At 34.9% G+C, this 27116-nt stretch overlaps 1 protein-coding gene across 1 annotated transcript in view; it reads left to right on the top strand.

The window, feature by feature from the left end:
* LOC145683408 (hemolymph lipopolysaccharide-binding protein-like) overlaps positions 1-26625 on the top strand; it is a 181972-nt gene extending 155347 nt beyond the window's left edge. Inside the window, exon 4 of the mRNA XM_081754745.1 lies at positions 26352-26625. Coding sequence (XP_081610871.1) covers positions 26352-26509 — 158 coding nt within the window. The 3' untranslated portion in view covers positions 26510-26625. The remainder of the gene's footprint in view (positions 1-26351) is intronic.
* The last annotated feature ends 491 nt before the right edge of the window (positions 26626-27116 follow it).

Here is a 27116-nt window from a genome sequence, read left to right on the forward strand (position 1 = left end):
GTATAAACAGTGCAGTTCTATCAAGATTATAACTTAAAAAAAGAATCATACTAAACACTTCCTACCTGTTGTTCTAAAGAATCTTTGCAAATTAGTAATGTATTTGTAATTTAAATCGTAAAATTGTACTATCTTAGGAAAAGTACAAATTTTAATCTTTAATACCAGTCTGTAGGAATTTTTATCGCAATCGGCAACGTTGGGTTGAAAAGGAAGGCGAAAGAACTATATAACTAAATAAATGACGAATGTGTTAATCAGCGAGTGGGCGTCATCGCCCAGGTTACAACTTTTACAGATCGTTGCTCTAGAGGGATTTGTCCACGATGGCTCGGTGTCGGGCTAATAACTATGAGTAAGTTTATTGACATCACCGTTAAGGAAATATCAAACTTTCTGAAAGCAACTTACTTAGGAAACATCAGATCCTCCTTATGCTGAGCCACAGTGCAGGCCAAAAACTATATAGAAAATACGCAGAGGCGAAACAGGCCAAATTCTCACACCGTCAATTTTTTGTCGCCCTCCCCGTATATGTGTAGTACTAGCGTATATTTTATTTTATCATAGTGTTTGTTTATGTTTGAAACCTATTTTTGAAAAAGACATTCATTACCTATGAAAACTTCACAAAGAATATGGCGTTTTTCAGAAAACTCCACAATACCAACTCCCGTCCTCCTTGGTCTGGTGGCTAGCACGCCTGCCTCCTGTGGTTTCGGATCAAATTACTGGTTCGTTACTGTTAAACGATAAATGTTGTTAGGATTACAATATAACCTGTATCCACATCTCCTTTGGCCATTAAGATATAACTGTGAAACGCTAACTCAAACAAACAAACAAACAATACTTACTCCCCCTCCACTCTTTTTTCTACATGCCATCTCTCCATTGGTCGATACAGCCTTCTTAGTACTATGAAATTCTCTTCTTCCTTGGTGAAATGGAAGAAGGTTACGTAATTGCCACTAGTTTACAAGATTATAAACCAAAGATGTCAGTAGAAAACACATTATAAAATTTACTTTTTGAGGCTCGTTTCGGCGCCTCTATAACTCTGGCGCCCCAGCCAGTCGCCCGAGCTGCCCGGCACTTGGTCCGCCCCTTAAGGTACGGACGCATAACTAAGGGCTGTGGAGTAGAGGTTAACCTTCATGTTATGCTACTGGTTTCTCGTGTTGGGAAAGTTCATTAAGTAATTGGTTAGTAAAATGATTTCCACGGTTAGTGATATTAAACGTTTACCTAACACTAGATGCCTAACCAAATTGATATCGCGATGTCACAATTGGATTTTTTCCACACATAAGAAAGAAGAAACAATAGTAATATAAATCCTTACTCGTACTGGGCTGGAACTAATAACCTAATTCTTGCAGACTATTTTTCTGCCCAACCGAGTTTCGATTGTTTACAGGAAAGAATGTGTTGTATTACGAGGCATGCTTTTCATTATGATCATGCTGTTAATTTACTACTTCGATAGATAGTTTCTAATGTTTGCTTTATCTATAGAAATAAGTGTATAGATTCATATATTAAAAGTTTTGGGTAATGTTTGTAATAATTTCAGGACAAATACACTTTCTTAAATGCATGCTATGATTGCCCTGATTGTCTGTTCCTATGTACGTCATAAAACAAATAAGACCAAATTGTTCGAAGTAATACGAACAGGGCTTAAGAACAAGGACGGAACTGAGTTATCACTCGATTGACATTGAGGGCAAATCCCCAAGGGGTAGCTATAAACGAAAGTTCAGCATGAATTTCTGTGGAGTTATGTTCAGTATTGCTATTTACCAATCAGGTTTGTTCTTAGAAGTAATATTTTGTTAATACTCTATAATACTTTTCGATAGAGCATAATGGCAGAGAACCAAAGGAAAGTAATTATTTTCCTTTCTAACGTAGGGTACCACATGTGCTATAAAAATGTCGCGTCTCCTTGAAGTAATACTTCATCGAAAATAACTAGTTTTCCTTTATATATTCGAGCAAGAATTTAGGGGTGAATCCAGGGTGTCCGGATCCTCTCAGAGATCCCAACTTTTATCTAAATTTAAAATAAATTATGTAGTTATTTTTAAACACGTTAATATAATTAATCTTAATATTGAAGTCGGACCCCCACAAATACCTTGGGACCGCTCAAGATAAGAGTTTCTGCATACGTCCCTGCTGACAAATACATATGGTGATCAGAAAAATAGAAACAACGGTAGTTGGCAACACGTCAGATGTATGCGTTGGCAGTGGTGTCGTGGCGACCGCAGCGCACGACCGCTGGTGGTGGTGTGTTACGTCGGTCTCCATACTACGTCAGGCGCAGTGGAACAGCAGTGTCCACTTTCTGCAGCAGACGGAGGTAGTGTAAAATGGGAGTCCTCTCCGATTTTCAAAGAGGGCAAATTGTTGGTGCGCTGTTAAGTGGAGTGAGTGTGACAGCAGTGGTTACTGTGTTAGATGTGTCGCGTGGGATAGTCTCGAAGGGGATGACGGCCTACACAACACACAGGAAAAGCACATCGGGGAAGCAAAACAGTGGGCTGAAGAAAATCATGAGTGACAGGTCACGCCGGGTATTAAAGCGCATTGTCACGCAGAACCGTCGTGCCACTGCGGAGTGAGTGACGGAGGAACTCAATCAGTACCTCCCCACTATGTTTCGACAATCACTTCCGCCATGAATTACATGACATGAACTTATGGGGTCGTGTTGCATGGGCCAAAACGCTCATCAGGGACCATAACCCTTTCGCACGACGGAAATGGTGCCGCGACCATCAACTTGGACTTTTGAGGACTGGAAACGTGTGATATGGTCGGATGAGTCATCCTTCAGCCTACTCCCAACCACAGACCGTGTTTATGTGTGGAGAACGCCCAAAGAAGCTTATGATCTCCAGTGTCTCCGCCCAACTGTGAAACATGGCGGCGGCTCGGTGATGCTGTGGGCCGCTAAATCATGGTTTTCATTGGGTCCTGTGGTCACACTTAGCGTATGAATCACTGCCAACGATTATGTCGCAATTTTAATAGACCACTTGCATCCTATGGTCCGGATGTTGTTCTCGGACAATGACGCCATCTTCCAGAATGATAATGCACCCATTGACACAGCTGACGTTGTTCCAGCGTGGTTTGAGGAACATCGGGATGAAGTTCAACTCCTCCCCTGGGCCGCCTAGGATTCCCAGATCTCAACATAATTGAACATCTGTGGTCAGTTTTGGAAACACGACTCCGGTGACGATTTCGATCCCCATCGTCTCTCACAGAACTAGCCGATGCCCTACACGAGGAATGATTAAAATTCTACTTGCTACCATTCACGATCTCTATGCCTCCATCCCATGTGGCATCCAGGCTGTTCTGAAAGCGAAAGGTGGCCCGACACCATATTAATCTGGTTAGTTGCAATTTCGTTCAGGTGTTTACATTTTTCTGATCACCATCTGTATATTTTCAATATATTCGTTAAACAATAAAGTAAAATAACTAAATTAGGAGCAAAAAACTTCAACATGGCCTAACTTTTCTCCACTGCTAATATTGTTAGAAGGGATATTAATAAGAAAAACTCCTAGTCAATGCTGAATCTTGGAACTTCACCCCGAACAAAGCATATTTTCGAAATACACTCAGCCCAGACCAGAAGGGAATGTAAGCGAGTCACCTGTGGCAACATCGCACGGAAACGAATGAATGCTGAATTGCATTCTAACCCGTTTCTACCACTAAGTCTACTTTTACTCTGGATCTGTATAATACAAGGGCAAATTGTTTTTAATAATATAATTTTAACGGAAATTTAAAAAAAAGCGTTAAACCACTTTTTGAATATTATTTTTAATCTTATTTTAATGAAAGAAGTGTTATATTTTAAAAAAATAAAAATAATTTTCCTTAGGCAGGGTTTGAACCCACGCCAAATCAAATTTATCTTACCAGCATGCTGCGCTAGCTAACTTTTTGGAAAAAGTTAACTGACTCATCGAACTTTTAAGTCGGTCTCAGTAACTTACTTGAACTACTTATTACTAATTTTACTTGCTTTTCCAATCACCTAGAACGACAGGGACACGAACACAGAAACTTTTAGGACAGTTAAAATTCACAAACGCTCTCCAACCGGGAATTGAACCCGGGATCTCCGTACACCAAAGGCTACTAGACCTGTTGGGAGTGCTCTCTACTACGAGAGCCGACAGCATCTAGCGTTTACTTTCTGCAATATTTAGGTCATGACTAGTGATGTCACCAACAGGTTAACGATATAGACGTCATTATTTTTCTTACATTGCAATGTTCCCCGAGATTTGATCATTGTCTACTCGGACTGAAATTGTCATTCGGAACCAGACCTTTAATATGAAGCCAGAAATTGAAATTTTACGTCAATTTGAACTTACTGGATTCCGGTTAACCCCACTATTATGTTTAGTTTAGTTAAGTGGTAATTTGTGACAGCTTCATATTATCAAAAGAATCTTTTACTCCACCGCCTCCCGGGAGTCCAAGCTGGATCCGCAACTAAAATCAATAGACACTTTTCCTATTCTTTTTGTCACCCTTGGTTGTGTAGGGGCTCCCTCGAACAAATAAAGATGCTGTAATATTAAAATTAAGGAATGCTAAATATTAGGTATTTTCTTAGTTACCTACACCTAACAGCACAGAACCATCTTCGGTAGGATAAAAATGCTACGTGATATTCCTATGATGATGGGGGAGAGGATGCTGTAAATATATTTCTCATTCGTTTTGTCTGCCCTGCTTATCAGAAATTTCTTTCTGTTCGGAGAGTACTGAAATGAGAAGCAAAATAAAACGTCGTGCCACCACCTACATGGTTGCTCAAATTATTACTGTAGAAAGCTTTTTAAACTTATATATTTAATGTTACTACATTAGGTCAGGATGGCATATTCGGTTGATTATCCGCCCTATGCTCTACATTCTCCGAGGTTGAGGTAAAAGAATCCAAAATTTTCGCTTCATTGTTATTGCTGGTTTAAGCTATCGTGATGGTTACAAATGTTGCTTTTTCTTGCATATTTCCTTTTACCCTGTTCTCTTCAGGATTAGAGTCTGTCCGGTAACCTTCATCACCACCGATGGGTCCTCGCTTTCTATCAATATTTCACATTAAGTTTTCGTTTACTTTGTACGTCATCTCTTCGTGGTCTCCAACGTTTATTTTGGTATGGGACGATGATGATTTAGTCTGTGCTACTTGGATAGCATTGTCCAATTCTTCCATTGGTTCACTGCTTCGCTTACTTCATTTACAGATTAAACCAAAATTTTGCGTTCCATCGGTATGTGGCAAACGGATGGTTTCATGTTAATGATGTAAGTATTGAGCCTCATAAACCTTTGAAGTTCTTCTTCCATTGTCTAGTAAACGATCAATACACATTGAGACCGTTTGAGCACAAAAGCCTTATTTGAATTGAATGTTCATTCCCAGTGGTATTTAGTTTATGCATTTCTTCATTATTTATGTTTGTTCCTCCTTCTGCATTGCTTTGATCTAATGTGTCATTTTGATCCACCATGATTTATCCTCGCTTTGGATTTCTGTAGCAAGTTTCGCTTCGCTTTTCGTTGCGTTCTGGGCTATTGATGTATTACGCGTCACCCTCGTGGTTCCAATGTTCGCCTCTTTGGTTATCGGGTTTTGTTTGCTTTGGCTTAATTTCTATTCCCTACTCTTTTGGTTATCATGCCATCTTTTTTGGTAGATTTTGCTTCACATGTTTGCTTGCTCGTTGTACATGTCCAGACACGAGATTTCAACACCATCTTCATACTACCTAATATAAAGTTCCATTTGTTCATTAGAACATGGTGACAAGTCAACTCCAGTTTTTTAAATTGTATCCGTATTCAGTTCCTGTCATTTGAAAGACACTTATATTCTCAGTTTTCACTTTTATACTGAGTTTTTGTTAAAACTCAGTATTCTCCCAAATGACTGTTACAAGCCAAATTTCGACGGAAAGATACAGTTTTATTAATCATTCAACTTCTCATTTAGAATTTCACATTCCTCCTGAATCTTAACTATAATGTTCGATAGATATTCTTCCTTTACTTCCAGGTCTCCTTCTTGATCCTCACCAGACTGTACCTCTTTCCATTCTCTCAGGACTCGGTTCATAAAGTTGTCAACCTTAGTGAAGAGCCCATGACAATGAACAATCATTCCTCAATTTTGCTCTTGTGTATTTTTGTTGCTACGAGTTCTGGTATCTGTTCTTATTCGTCATAGGATGTCGTACGTTCCATTTGAACTTTGTGTTTGTCCTGTTTGTCACGCTTCAGTTCGGCAACTGGTTCCATCTCCTTCTTTGTCTTGTTATCCTTCTTCCCGATGTTCCTTTCCTTTTCATTCGTTTGTTGCGGCTACTACTCATGGTCTTTATGTTCATTTTCGTTCTGCATTGTACAATAGTCTAAATGCACTTTTGGTTTGGGGATATTATGTACGTAAATAATTTCGAGAATGCCAACAGAATGACAAGTGTTTGTTTTCTATTTTTTGACCACCGTTTTGCTTTCGAAATGTTACTAGCTAAATATGCTTAATCAACACTATTAACACTGGAAGTACGTTTTACCATCAATATCTATAAGTTATTACCTGATTATGTTCGAGTTGCAATTCAAGCAAATAGCTGTGCATGTGCGTAGTACGTTACTTTTATACTTTTGCTTAAACTTTAATATCTTTTTCACTCCTGGACTCAGTCCCGTTTGTAGGCTAATCTCTCTACCTGGTTACCTGTTTTTTTCTTTACTCTACGCTATATTCTTACTAACTTCGTTCTATATTCAGTTAAGAAATCTAGTTAGTTTTATTCTTAAATTTTAAATATAGGGGATCACTATGTTTTCAACTTTCATATTTGGCGGATTTTTAATTACAAAATAGTTAGCTTATAATTGTTGGTTACTCAGACCACTCAGTTAATGTCATTCCATTTGCTTGGTTGGTATTGTGATATTATCTTCTTATGGCAGATACATGTTTTATTTAATTGTTTACCAATTTAATTATTTAAAGGTAATTTTTATGTGTTCTCTTGCTGGATTTATTACTCCAGAGCATTTGTTATATGACACTACCTAATTCGTTCTAAGCTTACTTTAGGAGTCCACAATTAAATGTTAGTATTAATTATTAATAATTATTAGCTTACGTACAGCATCTGGAGAAGTCATTCACACATCTTTTGCCTGGGACTTTTGTAGCTGCTACTAGTGGTTTCATGCTTATACGTATAATGTTATTAAGTTGAAAACTTGGTTTCAAGTGCCTGCCGTCCCGACCAACAAATGGAATCGTCATTGCATGATTATGTCGTTGCTAGAATCTCATAATATATAGGCTAATATACAGAGTGACCTCCATTGTAGGTAACCTCTCTCTTTTTCGACCTATCTCGGTTCAACTTCACCAAATCTTTGGCAGCTGCAGCTGAAACAACCGGTTATGTCATCACAAGGGCATTCGATTACTCTGCTAGCAAGGTCAATCAGATTCATCACCAGATTATCAGACTTCATTAGTGCGAAGATGTAAACATATTCTATTCTCAGGACTTCTGTTCAAGTTCATCGTAGAGGGAGTTTATCGACAAACTCTTTTCAATAAGGATATTTTACTTTATTGCTCTTTTACAAGAGTTATTCAATACTTTTATTTAGTCCTACCTATTTATTATTGTATTATTTTGGGTCATCTTAACGGACCACGTTTCTAATTTTCATTATGGGATCCTGTATCTGGATGGATAGTCGATTTTAAACGAGTAGCTTTTAACATAATTCTGAGCATGTTAAAATGACTTGATTTCGATTAAGAAATATAGTTTATTTTACTTTAGTTTAGGAATTCTTCATCTTGAATAAGGTCTATTTTCAACAACTCAAAGATTTGCAGATTTTAATTTAATATTTTAAAGTCCTAATTAAATTAAATGGAATTTTGTCAACAAATTTGAGTTTCTTTCTAATTATGATATTTCATGACTGCATTGCATTATTAAACATGTGGAGTATTTGACTCCTCAGAGAATAATTTTGTTCCTTAAAAAAGTCTTAATTTTGTGAAAATCTTAGTTTTTATAAGAAACGTCTGGATTTTCGTTGTTTTATTTAACAATTTTCCCTTCTCTGACATTCACCACTACGTGTATGTTCTTATAGATTAAGCTTAGTTAAAGTTTCTGAAACTTAATATTCAATTTTACGTTTAAATATCAATACATTACTTCACTAGAATTCATTAATCGTTTTACTTCTTTATGATTGAAAATATTATTCGTTATTTCTATCTTGTTTTGTATAACTATGCACTACTTTCATAAGTTAAGTTTTTCAGTTTTTCCCAAATTGTAACATTTTGAACTGAATTTTAACGTAGAGAGTTCGTGTTTGAGTAGATTAGCTATTAAAAACATAAATAAAGCTGATAATAGCATGCCAATGTTCACTTATCTACTATTCCATATCCATGATGCATCAGGGAAATAAAATTGAATGTTCTTCTAAAGAGGCCTGGGTTGTTGTAATTTTACTTGAAAATATCTTCTCTTTTTTATTAAACGTAAGAATGGTCACAAATATTGAAAAATCGTAGTTAACATGTGTTCCTTGTCTTCTTCTATGAAAATTTCAGAAATTAGTCTTAAAATTTGAATAAAATCTGAAGAATATCAGACGTATTCAGGATTTCGAGTAATTGATTTCATTTCTGTTTTCAATTTCGAATTTAAGGTTGTTTCATATTCTTAACATAGAACGGAATTGCTCTCTTTTTAATTCTTTCCCGCAAAATTTGTTTCTCGATTTTATCTTAAAATGATGGAAAATGCCAATTTCGTTATTTTTCCACCGGGATTTAGCGAATTAGTTAACTGTAATGATAAGGATTAATTAATTGGAATCGAATTACTCATCTTGACGAATTTTCTATTTTCTTCATTTTTATCACTCTTTGTAATCTGATAGTTATTTTTTCATTCAGTTGCGAAGTTAAGTTCTATATCAGCATATAGCAAATGCAAGTTTTATGTAACTCAATGCTATTTCCGTGAAATATGTTGGGTTGTGTTTTATCTCCTAAACTTGCATGTACGAGGGGCATTCAATAAGTAAAGAGACAAATTGCTATAGCTCAATGAAGATTTATTTCTATCTTTCAAAACTAAGGCTATTTTTCAACATAATCACCTTTTACAGTTATGCATTTGTCCCATTTTTCTTGCAGTTTCCTAATTCCCTTGGCGAAGAAATCTTTCGATTTACCCCGAAGCCACCTTTGCACCACTGCGTTAACTTAATCGTTGTTAGCAAAATTGTTTCCACGCAGGGCGTCTTTGAGTGGTCCAAACAGGTACAAATCAGATGGGGTAAGGTCTGAGCTGTAAGCAGGATGAAGTAAGACCTCCCAACTCAATTCTTGAAGCTTATCTCGGGTCAGCTGGGCTGTATGAGGGCGGATGTTATCGTGCTGAAGAATGACTCCCTTTGACAAGAGTCCACGGCGTTTGCTCCTGATAGCTGGTTTAACTTTGTGCTCTCGCATCTCAGAATAGTATAGGCTATTGATGGATCACTGATCTTCAAGGAAATCGCAGTAGATTGGACCCTGTGTGTTCCAAAAGATAGTCAGCAGCACTTTACCAGCGGAAGGTTGAATCTTGAATTTTTTGGGAACTGGAGAGCTAGTGTGTTTCCACTCCATACACTGCAGTTTGGTCTCAGTGTCGTAGTGATGGATCCAGGCCTCGTCGCAAGTCAGTATTCTTTCAAGAAAAGCGTCTCCTTCAATCAAACTTCGTTGCGTTAAGGCTTGACAAATGGAAAGCCTTGATTCTTTATGAGCGTCAGTAAGCTGTCTGGGAACCCATCTGGCACACGTTTTTCTGTACTTTAAAATGTTCCTAATGACATTGTGAACAGTTCCAACACTTACTTGAACTTCCTCAGCTATCATTTCAACAGCAATTCTTCTGTTATCACGAATAAGTTCGTCAATCCTCGATTCCAACGAAGAACCAGAAACTTCCACTGGACGTCCACATCGGGGTTCATCACCTACACTTGTTCGGCCACTATTAAACCGATCAACCCACTTGTACACATTCGCACGGTTCATACAACTGTTGCCGTACTGTCTCAACATTCGAGAAAAAATTTCGTTTGGTTTTAAACCTTCTGCGACTAAAAAACTAATGACTGAGCGCTGTTCTTCTACGGTGCAATCTTCTAGACGACTTGCCAAGATGAATTGATATTTTTGAAGTTACGTTGACATAAAATTACGAAACAGCATATCAGAGCATATCCCAAGGTTGCCAGCTAACACCCCTGAAGCAAAAAAAAATTATTAGTGTTAAAAATATAGACATTGTCTCTTTACTTACTGAATGATCCTCGTATTCTTCCATATTATCATCCTCCTTTCCTATTGTGGTTTATCAAAAAAATATAATATTTGCTGAATGCTTTTCAAGTAAACATACCGTTTTTTAGCTTATCGCCAAGAGTGTGGATTTCTAGTCTGACTTGAAAAGTAGAGGACCTCCTATTTACTTGAATGAAAACATTTTACCTTCTGTCCTTGCTTGTTAAGAGACAAGCTGAATAATTCTATGTGTAAAAGATAGACTTTTGAAAAAAAATCGTATTATTATCCTAGGAACGTCTTGTTTTCGCAATTTGCTTATCAAGTACTACTTAATGCTGAAATGCGGTTCTTTTCTGTGAAGACTAACTTTTTCGATTAATTGTCATTTTAGGTGATTCTGAAGTTAAGTGTTCGGGTGATGCAATTTACTGATGAAAGCTGTAATTGTTCATAAAATTTAAGGATTTCTGCATTTAATTGAAAAGAATCATAGTGGATAGATATGCCAGCACTAATAGTTTACACTTCATTTCCCCTGACTATTTTAGTCTAACAAACACACGAAAATTTTCAGACTTTGAAAGAGATTGGTAAAATGCACAAAATTCTGATAATAGTCTCTTAAATTTCTGGTTTTCACTAATATGCCTAGGGAACTTTACTTTATGTATTAATGTGCTTGAAATATTTAAATATACGAATTTTGTAAACCTTACACTCGGCTTCGAAGTTAAGTTGCAGTTCAGCCTAATTTTAAGAAAATGTTCGAAATTATGTTTTACTACTAACTCTTACATTTTATTTATTTACTAAATGTTGTTTCGTTCCTAATGCTGATTGAGATCGCTTCTACAATAACCTGATAGTTTGCTATTCTTTCCGACTGCTGGTGCTTTAAAGTCTAACTCGAAACGAGGTAAAATTTACATAAATTCCGAATTTTGTTTTAAATGATTGATTAATGAAATTTCCGATTCATCCTACATTTTGTCATAGATTTCCCACTTAGTTTTCGTTACAGTTCTCTTTGGGTGAAAAAAATGAAGAAAAACTGAAAAACTGTCGTATATCGTTCTGCCTTTCAAGAAAAACATTTTAAAGCGGTTCTCATTACTCGAATGAAGTGAGCAACTACAGTGCTGACAACTTCTGGATGTTCATGCAAAACTAACTTGTGAATATTCTAAACCCAAAATTGCGCTGTTTTCGATAAAATCGTACAAACGCAATATAATTTCTGGGAAAAGCATTAAATTCCATAAAATATCGTACGGAAAGTAATTATTTTATAAAAACTTAATATCTTAATTAAACTTAATATCTTAAATAAAAACTTAATTAAACATTTTCAATTCAATTTTTCTAACACAAATTCTTGTTGAAGTGTTATAAATTTGCAACTAAAGAGTCAGTGTAAGCTGTTGTACAATTGACCATGTAATACAAACGAGAATTTTGGTAAGAATTACTTTTTCTCGTTGCATTCTAATTTAAAATTACTACAACGAAATGATATGATATGGCAAAGAAAATCCTAACTTGTATAAAATCAAGAGATAAAAACTTGTAGCAATAGGCTAGTGTGGTAGTAGGGTAGTGGTAGTGCATTCATCTTGCTTAAAATTTCACAAATTCAATTTGAAGTTATTTTGTATGAATGTAACTAAGCCAACAGTCAACCTTGCCCTGTTGGCAGCTCTAACTCGATCCATTGCATGAAATTGCTCCATATTCCAAGTCCGTATGATACTGCTTGTAGCTACTTGGGAATGTTCATCGGTGCTTAACAATGCTACTTGGCAGCAATCAAAGCTATATATCGACCGAAATTTTCGACTGTGCCTCTCCCCTGTCTGCGACCGCAAATAACTAAATTACATCTTTCTTACCACAAAAGCGTCAGATCTACATGATAAAATCCACAAAATTCGTAAAAATGGAAATGAAATGAAATCTTTGAGTTTTACGTGCCACGTTTATGCCGGTTAGGCTAAAGGAGACGGTGATAATGAGAAATGAATGAAATGATGGAATGAAGAAAGTGGGAGGAAACGGGACAATCCCGATAAAGCCCATGCACACGGTGATTGTCCACACAAATTTCACTTGACGGGGGCTGGTATCGAACCCGGCACCAGAGGTGAAGGCTCTACCACTGAGCCACCGCGGCCCACAAAATTAGTAGACAGACTGAACGTTAGCTGAGGTTCTTCTTCATTTGGCTCCTGACCTTGGTTTTTCGGAGTGTGGGTGTTGTTTTAATACGAACACATATCCTATTTCCCCCGTGTGTGAGTAATTGTACTTATCGCACACATCGTTTTTTCCGTTAGAGGGAGTACCTTTGGATGATAACTTATGGTGCAATTTCTCTGTTTTTTCTGTTAATTCAGAATCAATCTAAAATATCCCTAACTTTGGATTTGTTTACAATTCAGCTGTTTTCTAGTTTGACAGTCTGAAATTAAGGTAGGCGGGATACATTATCATGGATAATTCCTCATCATTAACAATTCAACATTTCAGGCATTCCTGGCTTCTTCTTCTATTGTTGTTTTCTCGATCATTCTTACCAATAACTTCAACACCTTGTTTCGCAGAAGGAGAGAGAGAGATATGAAAGTCCTGATTTTAACTCCAAACACTAGATTACACTATAGTAGTGTCATTGTTGGATATTATTAGTTGTTTCCTACATGTAGTTCATTTCGCTTTCGGCTAATAGCGATATGTTCATGTGTGTTTGGGGTCCATCTTTTGGTATCAGTCGTACTTACACTTTTATTGATAATGCTGTTTGACATGATATACTACTAGCATGTTGTTCTGCATCTGATAAACAATTCCAATAAGCTAAGCATCACGTGGCAAAGTTAACTGTATCCACTGGCATCCATTATCACTGCTAATGTTCGTTACACACAGGTAGCTGGTCAGGTGCAGTTGTTCTATTAAAACTTCAAAAGTTCCAAATGGTTCACAGTTCGGAGTGATATGATATAGTATCCACATTTTATTAGTTCACTCTCTGACTAGCACAGATATTTAGCAAAGGTTTGGCTTCATCTTCATTATATGTCGGATAAAACAGAATTTTTCAACCATATTGGGCCAATTTAGCAAATTGTGCTTTTATAAGAATTTGTTAATATAAATTTTCATTCCCTTTGCACGCTGTACACTTTTATCACGTATTATGTTGATTTAGAAGATGATAGTCATCCTTTCTTATCACAATTGCATGAAAGAAGTTGATCTTAAAAAGATAAGTGATATTAAAGAACATTTAAATAAAAAGTTAGAAAAAATAGAACCGTGGGATATAAAACTCAAAGATATCACTTCGTTTTCATTTTCATTATAGCGAGTGTGATTAAATGACAGGACAAATATAAATGTTGGACCCCAGTTGTATTCTTTGCCACAAGGTATTGATTTATATATATATATATATATATATATATATATATATATATATATATATATATATATATATAAAGCACCCCAGACAAAGAATCAGTCACCCCCTTAGTACTTACGTTAAGGGCATGTAGTGCCGCCCCTGGCTTTGATATCGGTCTGGATATGGTCGGGAAGGGAGTCTTCAAGGGTCTGCAAGACCGTCACATCCAGTTGAACACACTCACGGAGGATATCATCACGGTCGACCTTTCATCCGCTGTTCCAACTGGTACCACAGATGCTCAATTGGGTTGAGGTTCGGAAACTTTGAAGGCCATTCGAGGTGTGGTAGGGTACCGGAGTGTTCCTCAAACCAGTCACATATAGGTCCAGCTCAGTGAAGCCTGCTGTTGTCGTCTTGAAAATTGGGCGATTCTATAGCAATGTCATCGCAAAAAAGTGACTGAAGGGCAACACCTCCTCTTCCTGGATATTTAAATAGACGTTCTGGTTTATCTTTGTTGAAACCTCAATGAGTGGGCCCATCCCATAGTACTAAAATCACACTCAGAAGTTGACAAACCCATCCCCTGACCTTCCACAATCGTGATTCGCTAGACCATATGACACGGCACCAGTATGCTACTGTCCATGTTTGATGATTATTGGCCCACTGCAGGCAAACAACTTTAAGTGCATGTGTGAGCAGTAGCCTTTTGCGAGGTACTCGACTGCATATGTTCATTGCATGCAGTCCCCGTCGCAATGTTCTCTCGCTGACAGTTTGCACTGTTCCTGCATTCACGGACTGCAGTAATTCCTGACGGGTTTCGAAGCGATTTCGATTCACAAGCTTGGGCACCGTATTCAGGCCCAATCTGTGAGGATCTTTTTCCGACTAAATTTCTGGCGTCGTGCTTCATGGCCACGTGTGTTACACCACTGCTTGTAGACACGTTGATCGTTCCTCCGCGACACTAACAAAGCGGGCAACTTTTATTATTGTTTGTTAAATAAACTACAGAACAGTGTAGCTGTTCCCATAATTAGTACAGTTTAAGTATACTCGTCCAAACTTGGACTTCTGATACTATTTGGTAATTTTGATTTTTCTACTTTTCCTTACTAATTTAACAACATCACTGTTCATGGAGGTGAAGGAATGGTTAAGAGTAATTAGTATATTTGATTTTGTTGAGTAGAGTGTCATTATCCCGTACTAGAGCGCCAGTCCCAATGTCTATGAACCATTTTTTCTTTTACTTCTAAAGGTATATTCTTTGAAATTAGTGGCGCCTCAAGACGTAGAGATTCCTGCGAATGGGATCTCTAGGAATAATTTACCAACAAATTTGCTAGTACAAAATTTACTTTATTTATCTTGTTTATATTTTGGCAAATCCCGGTTAGGATTTTCTTCATCTCATAGACTTTTATATTAGTTTTCCATACTTGAATCTAAACTCTACTCAGCTTCTAAGGGGTGGAATATTTCTTTACTTAGAGATTCTAAATTAAGAGACTAAGCCACCCGTCCGGTAGTTACGTGGTCTTCAATAGCGTTGGCCAGACATTTTGTGTAGTGTGATTTTCATAAACCCCTTGTCTTTGTAAAAATCTCATTGTGGGCGCAGACTTGTCTCGCACTTGGAAATAAATATATTTTAGGTCACGCAGTTAGTTAGTCACGTGTTTCGACATATTGAAAACTATATTTGGCTGTAAAGTTGATGGATTGTCGCATGTTTAAATTCGATCACTTGTGTTTATGTTTTTCAGTGTTTAGCATATTTTCTTTGGCGTGCCCTGATTCTCTCCTCTAACTTTCTAGTATCTTCTCTAAGATCTATTTTCCCCCTACCAAGTTTTTAGCTTTTCAATTTTCAACCATTAAACATACCATATTTGAACCTGAATATTCAATTGAGATATTGCAAGATACAATTCGTATATGTATTTACTTTCATCAGATATCAATTTACCCTTTTCATCGCAATTCAATCCCCTGCAGTCGCTAGCGATTGTGCAGTTTACAATCTAACTTTGCTTTCGTATTCATTCATTATTTTTCTCATTGAAATTTACCGTTGTACTATTCGTTGCCACCATTTTTCTTTGTATCATGTGCAATATATAAGAATTTCCTTGTTGATGTTTTGGACCCAAAAGTTTTAAATTTTAAGGTTTTATCATCTAAAAGATAAACCAAGATAATTTTTTGTATCGTAGTTTGGTTTACGTTTCTGCCCCATATCTTAAATGCTCATTACGCGAAATCGTTTCGGATATAATTGTTTATAATCTCGCGGTTATCCATGGTATAGTCGAATTTATTGTATTGTACATAATGTATTGTTACGACCTAAAACTTTTATTGAGCGGGGTAATTAATTTGATAGGTTAAATAATAAATACACACACACACACACACACACACTCATATATATATGATTATAATTGTGTAATGAATATAAATGTGATATTAAAGAAAAAGCATATAATGTTTGAAATACTTTGATAAATGTGAATAAATGGTCTTGTTACCTACCCCAAACGATTCAATTGGTTGTCATAATTTTCTTATAATTCACCAAATGTAAAGTGGAAATTTAGAATGTACAACACCATGTTAAACACCATTTTTCACCTTGTAACGTGATTGACTTATACCTGTATTTATTAACATCGATTGTGGTCTGAATAATTGCATGTTGCATGTAAATAAGTCAGGTTGTCGTAACTCTAAGTTAGCATCAAGTTTATCCTCAAATCCATAAACCTGGAACCTTCGCATGCGGTTGTATCTCCATTACTTTGTCATATATATAAATTTTCGACCGAAATTGTGTTTTCCATCTTAGTGACCGTGATCTTGGTGTGCGAGTGAATTGCAATATCTATAACTCCCTACTAAGTATCCTTAGACGGTTGTAAGTAAGAACCTTCTACGAAGTTAAGAAGATTTTAGTTTATTACGATTGTACTAATATAACTACGAATGTATATGTGCAATCTAATAAAATACGATGGTAACTTAAAATAATACAGTGCTAAATAAATGACAAACAAAGTCATGGAGCAAGTAACTTTAGTTACATTGAAGTCTATGACCTAAATCCTGCTTTCTAAAATTATGAATGAAAAATGCATAAATAAGTAGTTTTATGACTTGAATAAGTTTTATTTATAAATGCATAGATATTATTTCATGTGTGTACCCAAAGAAAGTTGAATTACGTACATGGACGCTAAAAGGGTCCATTATGTACCCGTAACACAAAATGTTAACTAAACCTACGAGAAAAGACTCACTTAATATATTTTTTAACTCATAAGAGATACAATTTGATGCAAATAATTTTTAAATCTATAATTTACTTTCTTCTTTTCTTTTGTCATACCCTTTTAACTTTAAATCGATATTGATGTAATTTAACATCCCATGTGTAATGATATAACTATATGTATACTCAGTTGCGTGTAATTAACATGCCCTTTGTGATTATTTTTGATAGGCGTTATATATTTTAACAAACTTTTGTTAGGTCATAGTTTTCTTCAAAGCTGGTTTTCGTCTATCAATACATAGTCATGTATGCCTGTGTTTGTGAATAAGTGATAATTTTACCTTTAAGTGGCAATTTCTAATACTGACCTAGAATAATAATATTTCTTATGTATGTGTATAGTTATAACATGTGTGTATTGATTCACGACAAGGTCTTGAAGGATAACTAATTCTAAATGAATTCAAATCATCTCTGAAAGGCAGCCCGTAACAAGAGAATAAGATGGGATAACGGCCGTCTTTTCACGAATTATAGAAACTTTGATTTATATTAGATATGCATTATTAGATTTTTCTTTCCTTGGCTAACTCAAATGTGTATTTGATCTCCACTATGGAAAATCAGTAACCAAATTAAAATTGTTTAATGCTCAGAAATAACAGATAAACGATTAAATAAAACTTCTCATCATCTGGGCTGGGTCAGGGTAGCCCCAACGTGTGCAGTTACCTGGATGCAGGTCAGAGTAGTATCAGGGAGCATGTGTTTCATCAGGAACAATTCAGAATTGATCTTCAAATAATAAAATTGGGATATTAAAGACCTTTTAATATCTATTCGAGATTTCTGACTACATTTCCACAATTATCTAGTACTTCTTCATTTCCAGTTTCCTCTTTCTTCTAATCTCCATTTCTTTCCTCCCCTTTGTCTCTCTCTTCTTCACCTTTTCCTCATCTATCTCATTCTTAGTCTTGTATGTGCTAAATTATAACAAAATGATATCAGGATGGGTTTCTTATCGCAGTGGACTTGGAATACCATATTTTTAGGATCTCTATTTCAAAAGGGATCCAGCATATTGAGTTTTCTGAAATAATTATTTCATTTTGCATTACCATTTCTGAAACAAGGTGCAAAATCTGTAGGGTGTCAAGCATTACAAAGAGGCACACAAGTTGCGGGTGATGCATTAGATAATCCTCCATTTAAAAGATCTGTTGGTGCGAGTGTAAAAGAGCTGGTGATAAAGCTTCTTTACGTCAAAAGTTATAATCATTTTGACAATTCTGATATATGAATAAATTCTGACAATTGCTCACACAATTGCGGTAGGTGAGTCACGTCAAAGGCATATTCCTGTAAAGTTTAGGTCTCCAGCAAAGCGTAAACATATAACTAATGGCGCTTCTAAATTCAAATAGTTCTGAATTTTATACCATATAATTTTATTTATTTTCTGTACCAATGACATAAACAGCCATTGATCAACTGCAAGTGAATATTTCTACATTTACCTCAGAAGGACCTAACGAATTTTTATTCCTCTAGAAAAGATGGATTTCTTCATCCTGTTTATCTTTATCTCTATTTCTTCATCCTGCTTATACACGTTCTAAATTTAAAAAAAAACGTATGCTACAAATTTAAATTATCATGATATACTTGCAGCATTAAATAATTTCTTACATTCATTATTTATTGAAATTAATATTTGTTTAACTGATATATTAATTAGTTCGTCAGGATCTTACCCTTATCGTGCATACATTGAAACATTATTGGATTATTCTTGTGATTCTTTTCAAACACATTTAGCAAGTGGCTAAAGATTGTCCAAAGCTTTTTAATCAATTAGATAATACCAATGCTTGTTTTCAAAAACGTGCCAATAAGGTAAAAATAGTAAAATTTTTTAAATGTACGGACGCCTCCATATTGATATTCTGAGAATAGGTCGTACGGTTCGCAATAAAGTTAGCTTACGTGTAAACTTAGACTGCAGTAAACATAATTCTTCTCTAATGTCTTCTTGAAAAATACAAGTTATAACGTTGCACTTGAGGAAGTTGTTTTTCATGTACATCACATTGATGTAGCTGCTGTTTTAACTTTGGAATTAAGTACAGGAATGATTTCGGAAACGTCTAAGTTACCTCTGACAAGAGTATAGATAACATATTATACTATACTGGCGTAAGTAATTTCTTACAAAATTGATAATCTCTTCTTGGTTAATGTTCCTAAAGGTTTAGTCATTGGTTTTATCTCCAACACAGCCTTCAATGGGAAATAACATAATATTATCTATGAATTTCAAAACTTTAACAAACTGCAACAAAAAGGTGAATAAAATATCATTTCATCTCAATTCTCTCCATCCAATTTTAGAAATGATTTATACCCTCTAAGTTATTATACTTTGATTCCAGGTACTAGTATCTATTTTCAAAATTATTCACATAATGTTAATCTTGAAGAATATCCCACGGTTATACTCTCTATGATTTTTTCTATCTTCAACAGGAAAGTTAGATGATGATAATTGGGATGTATGTGATTTCTCTGTAAATTTAAAAATATCATATTCAGACACTTTAACTGAACCTGTAACATCCATTCTATATGCAGAATTTAATTCATCATCACAATAAGACAAAGATAGAAATACTTGTACTGATAACACCTTCCAATTTATTCAGTTGATTACGATGAGGGTTGTTGTACACATCTCCGCATTTATTGATAATGATGATGAGTTCAGTGTAAAGGAGCTTGCCCTAGTAAATTCCGAAGTTTCCTTCTTGTAAAAATGTATTTTTACACCTCCATATCCTTTACAAATCATCTGAGCTGCTAATAATTACAAACAAATAATTAAATGTCAACATATATAACATCCCTTGGCACCAGGGCGAAGTAGGGTGGTACTTCTTAAGGGTATATTCCATTATATTGTTGAAATACTTTATCCATATACACCTATGGAATAACTAAATATTTTTTCCTTAAAAAATTATTCAGAGAAATGTCACAAATTTAGAAGAAATAAAACGTCCGAGTGTTCCACATTGACAATTGTGCGCATAATAAACATCGATTTGGACATACAGGTACTGTGGTATCATCAAGCAGAAATGTGAAGGTGTATCATTATTTTTTGCATGTAAATAACAGTTATAATTACAAGCCTAGTAATATTAAAAATCTAATCTTCACTATGTATAGTTACTGAAATTTGGGTATTAATAGCTAATTGGGTGGCTGTTCCAAATGTTACTTGGATATTTCCTAGTGATAAACATCCTGTAATGTTAGAGCCTCTTCCTGGAATTGTCATTTTAGACAAATCTGATGCAATGGATCGCGTTGTGTTGCAGTATATATTGATGAAATAACACGACGATGTCCTTGCTGGTCATTCTATGAACATTTTCAAAGAAATAAAAAGCTTATAACAAAAATAGTAAAATATATTTGAAAAAAAATGTTCGTTTTATTCTGTTTGCAACATAATATTCCTACTCAACTATTTCAAAAATGTAAAAACAATGTTTAACAAGAAATGTCTTTTAAAAAATGATGATTACAAAAATGTTTATAGTTGATAGTTGTAGTTTATAAACATGTAAATATTTCTCTAAAAAGAAACCTTAAATCATTTTTTTAATATTATATTTTATATTTTCATTTTTTTACTTTGTATTTCCTTTATAAAAATTACATTCCTGCACGTTATTAACAATTGCTAACAAAAACAATTACAATATTCGTAGTGCATTAGTTAATGCTGTCGATCTTTCATATTTCCACCAATAATTCAACTACTGTGAATTACAACATACACATCCTGATTTTTCACAATCTTTGTGTACAAAGAACAATATTCGTTATATCTGTTTCCAGATAACTCATTTAATGAGGGCAATGTTTTGTTTCTAAATCAATGAATTATATAGTGCAAATATTCTTATAATCCAAAGAGATGTGTCTAGAATTTTACAATAATTGGTTAAATTCTTTACACGTAGTTAATGGATACGATTCCGTGTGTGTGATACAGTATATCATGTTTTGCTACTTTATTTTAAATCGTGTAAATTTAATGTTAAAAAAGTCAATTTGTTTTTAGCAACTTAAGGATAAGAAATTATGTTCTATTGGAGATTTTACGAAGCAATTGAAATTAGCACTCCCATCACATACGGTTAAACAAAACTTACGAATGACTAATTCATCATCAGACATTTTAGAAAAATGAATATCGATAATATATTTCCGCATGAAGAAGGATCACTAACGATTCCACCGGAAGATATCATTAATTCTTTTGTATTTCGAGAAAAAAATGCTCAATGAAATATTCCCCATGTATTTCTTATGGGAGTTTTGTCAAATGTAGTTGGCCATATCTACACTAATGGTGAAGCACTAACTAATCTATTAGCACTTTCTAGAAGCACTGACGATGCACTATCTACTGCACCTAGGTTTCACCGATAGTGCTTCCCTGAGGGCTAACCTTAAATTTCCCCAAAAAGTGTTGCTTCTTAATCCAAACTATTGAACCACTGATGTTGGGAGTTGGTGTCCTAAGAAGCACTAACGATTTCACTAGAGGAGATCACTAGTGCTTCTATTGGAGGCCACTTCTCTGAGGTCACTTAAACGCATTAAATACTGATGTTAGTTCGAATATATTTTGAAATTTCTTCAAGATTTTTAGTGGGATGTCAACTTCAGAAATACCAAATTCCGTACATATTGACGTAGAAACATGAGGTTAATTGCAATCTTTAGTACATCGTTATTGTATTTAAATGCACTAAACTATAATGTAGTGTTACCATATTTTATTCAACATTAATTAATTTGATTTATTTATTTATTCAATATTTTTGGTGGGACCCAATTTTATAAATATCAATTTCTATACAAACTGTTAGTGTTCTGAACAAGCACTAGCGATGCACTAACGAATTGCACTAATTTCTTCTTTATCCATTAATGAAGGGGGAAGTTCACACTGAACTCTAAACATATTTTACTTGTAGCACCTAAACTAATGAAGCACTAACGTTAGGAGATGGTGCATTAAGAATCAGTAATAATGCACTAACGATTGCGCTAAAAGAGAATATTAGTGCTTTTGAGTTTGTCAGAAATTTAATGCAATGAATCCCCATACAGTTCTTAAGGGAATTTTATTACGTGCAATTGGACATAACTACACTAGCAGTGAAGTACTAACAAAACTGATAATGTTTTAGTGAAACACTGTCAATGCACTAACGGGTCCCCAAAGGTTTATTTACATATAACACCTAGATTAATGTAACAGTAATGTTAGGTGTTGGCACACTAAGAAACACTAGATAAACACTAGAAGAATGCACTAACGATTGCACTAGATGAGATTTAGTATCTTTGTAATTGGTGGAAGTTGGGCACAATCAATATGGAAGTTTCTAATGCGCAATTGGCCAAATCTACATCAATGCTGAAGCATTAAAGAAATTATGAATGTTTTCTAGAGCATGTTTTCAAGTTGTCCATCTCCAGTGCTTCTATGTATTACTAATATGTTCGTTAGTGTATGAATCTTAATGTAGTTATGGCCAATGTCGTGAAACTCACATGTGAAAGTTATGGTGATTCATTACGTCAAATTTGCGTCAAAGTCAGAAGTGCTAAATATCTTTCCTAGTGCAATTATTAGTGCAGCATTAGTGCTACTAGAAAACACTAAAAGTTTGTATGAAATTTGGTATTTTTGAACTTAGTATTCCGCCAAAAATCTTGAATAGATTCTAAAATATATTAACACTAATATTAGTGTTTTATGCCTTTAAGTGACCTTTGAGAAGTTGGTCCTAAGAGGAACACTAGCGATTTCCTCCATTCAAATCGTCAGTTCCTCGTTAGCGCTTTCTATAACACCGATTCCCAAGATTAGTGCTTCAATAGTTTGGACGCTAGAAGCATGAAAACCCTTTTGATTGAGGGCTACTTCAGGTTACCCATCCGGAATAGACTTACGATGAAATATAAGTGCAGTCAATAGTGCATCGTTAGTACTTCTAGGAAACACTAATAGTTCCGTTAGTGCTTAGCTTTTAATGTAGATATGGCTAACCATGTGTGGAAAACTCCCATAGGAAATACATGGGGAATTTTTCATTTGGCCAATTTCCCGCCAAATTCAGAAGCATTAATGACGTCTTCAGGTGCTATCGTTAGTGCTTCTTCACCATGCGGAAATTCGATGCATTGAATCCAGATAAGTTTCTTATGTAAGTCTCATAACATGTAATTGACTATAATTACAATAGGATAGAAGAACGAACAGAAATATTAGTATTAGCTAAAAGCACTATCGATGCACACCTAGAGAACATGCGTTTTAGTGATTCCAGAAAGCATTCATAGTTTAAATAATGCATCATTATTGATGTAGATATGGTCAACTACATATCACGAAACTTCTATAAGAAATTCATGGCGAATTATTCATTATGCCAAATTTCCGAAGAAAAAAAGAACTTATTATCACTTTCGCTGCAATCGTCAGTGGTTCCCAGTGCACCAGCAAATAACGTTACTACTTCGTTTATGTAGGTGTTATAGGTAAAAAATACCTTTGGGAACCAGCGTGAGCTTGGCGCCTCACTTTAAACAATAATGAAAAATAGTGCCACTCGGTAATACATTTCTAGTCCCTCTAGAAAACGCTTTCACTTACGTTAGTGCTTCACTGCTATTGTAGGTATGGTCCCCACACACGTCACGAAACACACATTAGGAATTCATTGGGATTCATTGCACCAAATTTCCGACACTTTCTAAAGCATTAATGATCTCTTCTAGTACAATCGTTTTTGCATAATTAGTGATTATTAGTGCACCAACACGTTCATTACTGCTTCATTACTATTCGTAGTACAAGTAAAATACCATTGGGTTTAAGCGTGAACTTGCCCCCACTTCAAGAGCTAACAAAAAAGTAGTGCTATTCATTAGTGCTTGTAGATAACATTATCAATTTCTATGGAATTTGACATTTGCGACGTTGGCCGCCACAAAAAATGTTGAATAAATTCCAAAATGTGCTAGGTGTTATTTCATAGTGCGTTTAAGTGTACTAACGATTGGTGTTAACTCCATGAAGCTACGTCAATTTGAATGGAATTTGATCTTCCTGAAGTTCGCACCCCACTAAAAATCTTGAACAGATTCCAAAATGTGATACGTGTTATTTCATAGTGCGTTTAAGTGTACTAACGATGTACTAACGATTGGTGTTAACTCCATCTAGCTACGTCAATTTGTATGGAATTTGATCTTTCTGAAGTTCGCACCCCACTAAAAATCTTGAACAGATTCCAAAATATATTAGAACTAACGTTAGTGTTTAATGCCTGAGTGACCTACGAGAAGTTTTCTTCCAATAGGAGCATTAGGGATCTCCTCTAGTGAAATCGTGAGTATTTCTTAGAACACCAACTCTCAACATTATTGCTTCAGTTGTTTGGACGCTAGAAGCAAAAAAAAAGTTTCGGGAGCAACTTAAGGTTAGCCCTAGAAAGGAGTAGCAACGAAACCAAAGTGCAAAAAATAGAGCAATGTTAGTGCTTTTAGAGAAAACACTGATAGTTTCGTTAGTGCTTCATCATCATTGTAGATATGGGCAACTATATGAGACAAAACACCCATAAGAAATACATGTCAAATTTTTTAATGGTCCATTTTTCTAGCCAAATACAAAAGAATTACTGATCTCTTCCGGTGCAATCATTAGTGCTTCTCCTCCATGGGAAAGTTTGAATTTCGCAGAGATTTGACGAACCTAGAAAACACGCGATTAATCCCTATAAATATTCTTATCTGAGTTTCGTGACATGTAAATGGCCATAACTACAGTAGGATATAAAAACTAACAAAAATGTTAGTATTATCATGAACATTATCTATAAAACATACATGTCAGTGCTTCTAGGAAACATCAATAGTTTCGTTTTTGACTCACTATTGATGCAGATAATGGACAAATACATATAACGAAATTTCAAAAAGAATTTCATGTGTAATTTTTCATTGTGGCGAATTTCCGAAAAAAGTCAAAAGCACTAACGATCACTTCTAGTGCAATCGTTAGTGCTTCCCTGTTCACTAACACGTAACGTTAATGCTTCGTTCATGTAGGTTTTATAAATAAGAAACATTTCAATCACTAACAAAAGGTAGTGAAATTCTTTATTGCTTGTAGAAAACACTAACGGTTTGTATGGAATTTAATATTTCTGAAGTTGGCCCCACCAAAATTTTCAATAGATCCCAAAATGTGCTAACACTAACGTTAGTGCTTATTGTGTTTAAGTGCTTTAACGATTGTCGTTAACGTCAAAAATCTTCCGTAAATCCCAAAATATGGTAGTAGTAACGTTATTTTTAGTGCGTAGTAGTGTACACTAACAACTGTCGTTAACAAAATGTTTGTACGTACGGTGTGATAAGTTTGGTGAAACTTTGTCTGCATAAAGATGGGTGGGGAGTTAACTTCATATGAAATCAGATAGCTCCAATTAAAATCTTCAATATTTTGTAAACTTTTATAGTACTATGTTAGTTCTTAGAGCACTGACGTGAACTAAAAAGCACTAAAGATGTGTGACGTTTGGTGTAATTTGGGGGCTAACATCAGACACGTTTTTTGTGTGTGTTTGTTCTGTCTCAACAGCTATACATTAGAAATATATAAATAACGTAATTGTGTAACAGTGGTGTTGTCTCCCGAACGACACGTCAAATTGTTAGGAATTATAATTGCTGAACTAATAATATAATTTTGAATTAAATCTGATGGTCTCATAGTCTATACCATCAACCCGTCCTTGTGCAATAATTAAATTGTTTACGGGTACATCTTATTGAATTCATCGTAACGCTTTTTGAACAACATCAATCTTAATTCTTGCATTTCATTTTCGATTTTTCTGGTGATTTTAACTACCTCATGTTAATAAGCTAATGTTCTTAATATATTGTATAGCTAATAATAGTGTAGTATCTATTATTATAATATATATTATTATGTGTTAAAATTTCACTTATATTAAAGTTCAATGCTAACAAAGTTAGAATGCATTTTTGAAAGATTAGCTTGCAAGGTTTACATAAATTTTATTAATTGAGTACACACTATATGATATTTTCTATTTTATTTCTTATAGGTCAACCATTGGAGGACACAGGATATTCGGAGTGGTCTAGCGGCCACCCAACGGGCAGTCATGGCTGTGCCGTTGTAAACAGTGACATGAAATTAATGGTCACTAGTTGCGATGAAAGAAATTCTTTCTTTTGTGAATTCGACGAATGTCCATATTAAACTAATGTGACAGTAATATGAAATTAAGCAATAGAGCTGCATATTATTTCTGACAAATGTGTAGCTCCACTGCTTAATTTATTGTTTGTAGCTTTATATGCATAATAAACATATCATAATAATTATTGTGTGTATATAAAACCACTTACACGTACATTTTTGCTCGACTATATTCAACTAGAGACATGTCTGGAAATCCACAGTAATTACATCGAAAAATATTCCGGATATGTACATGAAATCAATACATTTAATTCCTTCACTGTCATTTTATTCTTCCTTTTAATATCAGTTCTTTTGCCGTGACATGCATTTAATTTGATATGCCATTCAATGTTATTTAAATGTGAAAATTTTCCTGGTTACTTTGGTCTGATATTAAAACTGTATTAGACTGATTAGACTGACAAACGATATGAAGTTGAACGCAGGATAAACCATATGTCCTTGTGAACTTTGACCAAATATACAAAAACACTTGAATTCATACCATGCTCATATGTAAGCAGAGGTACATGACATACTGTGTAATATCCACGGGATAAGTTCGTAACCAACAATATAAAAAGTTCTTCTTTATAACACTATATTAGATTGTTGAATATTT

Source organism: Thermobia domestica, chromosome 4 (genome assembly GCF_964235325.1).
Source record: "Thermobia domestica chromosome 4, izTheDome1.hap1.1, whole genome shotgun sequence".
Lineage (NCBI taxonomy): Eukaryota > Metazoa > Arthropoda > Insecta > Zygentoma > Lepismatidae > Thermobia > Thermobia domestica.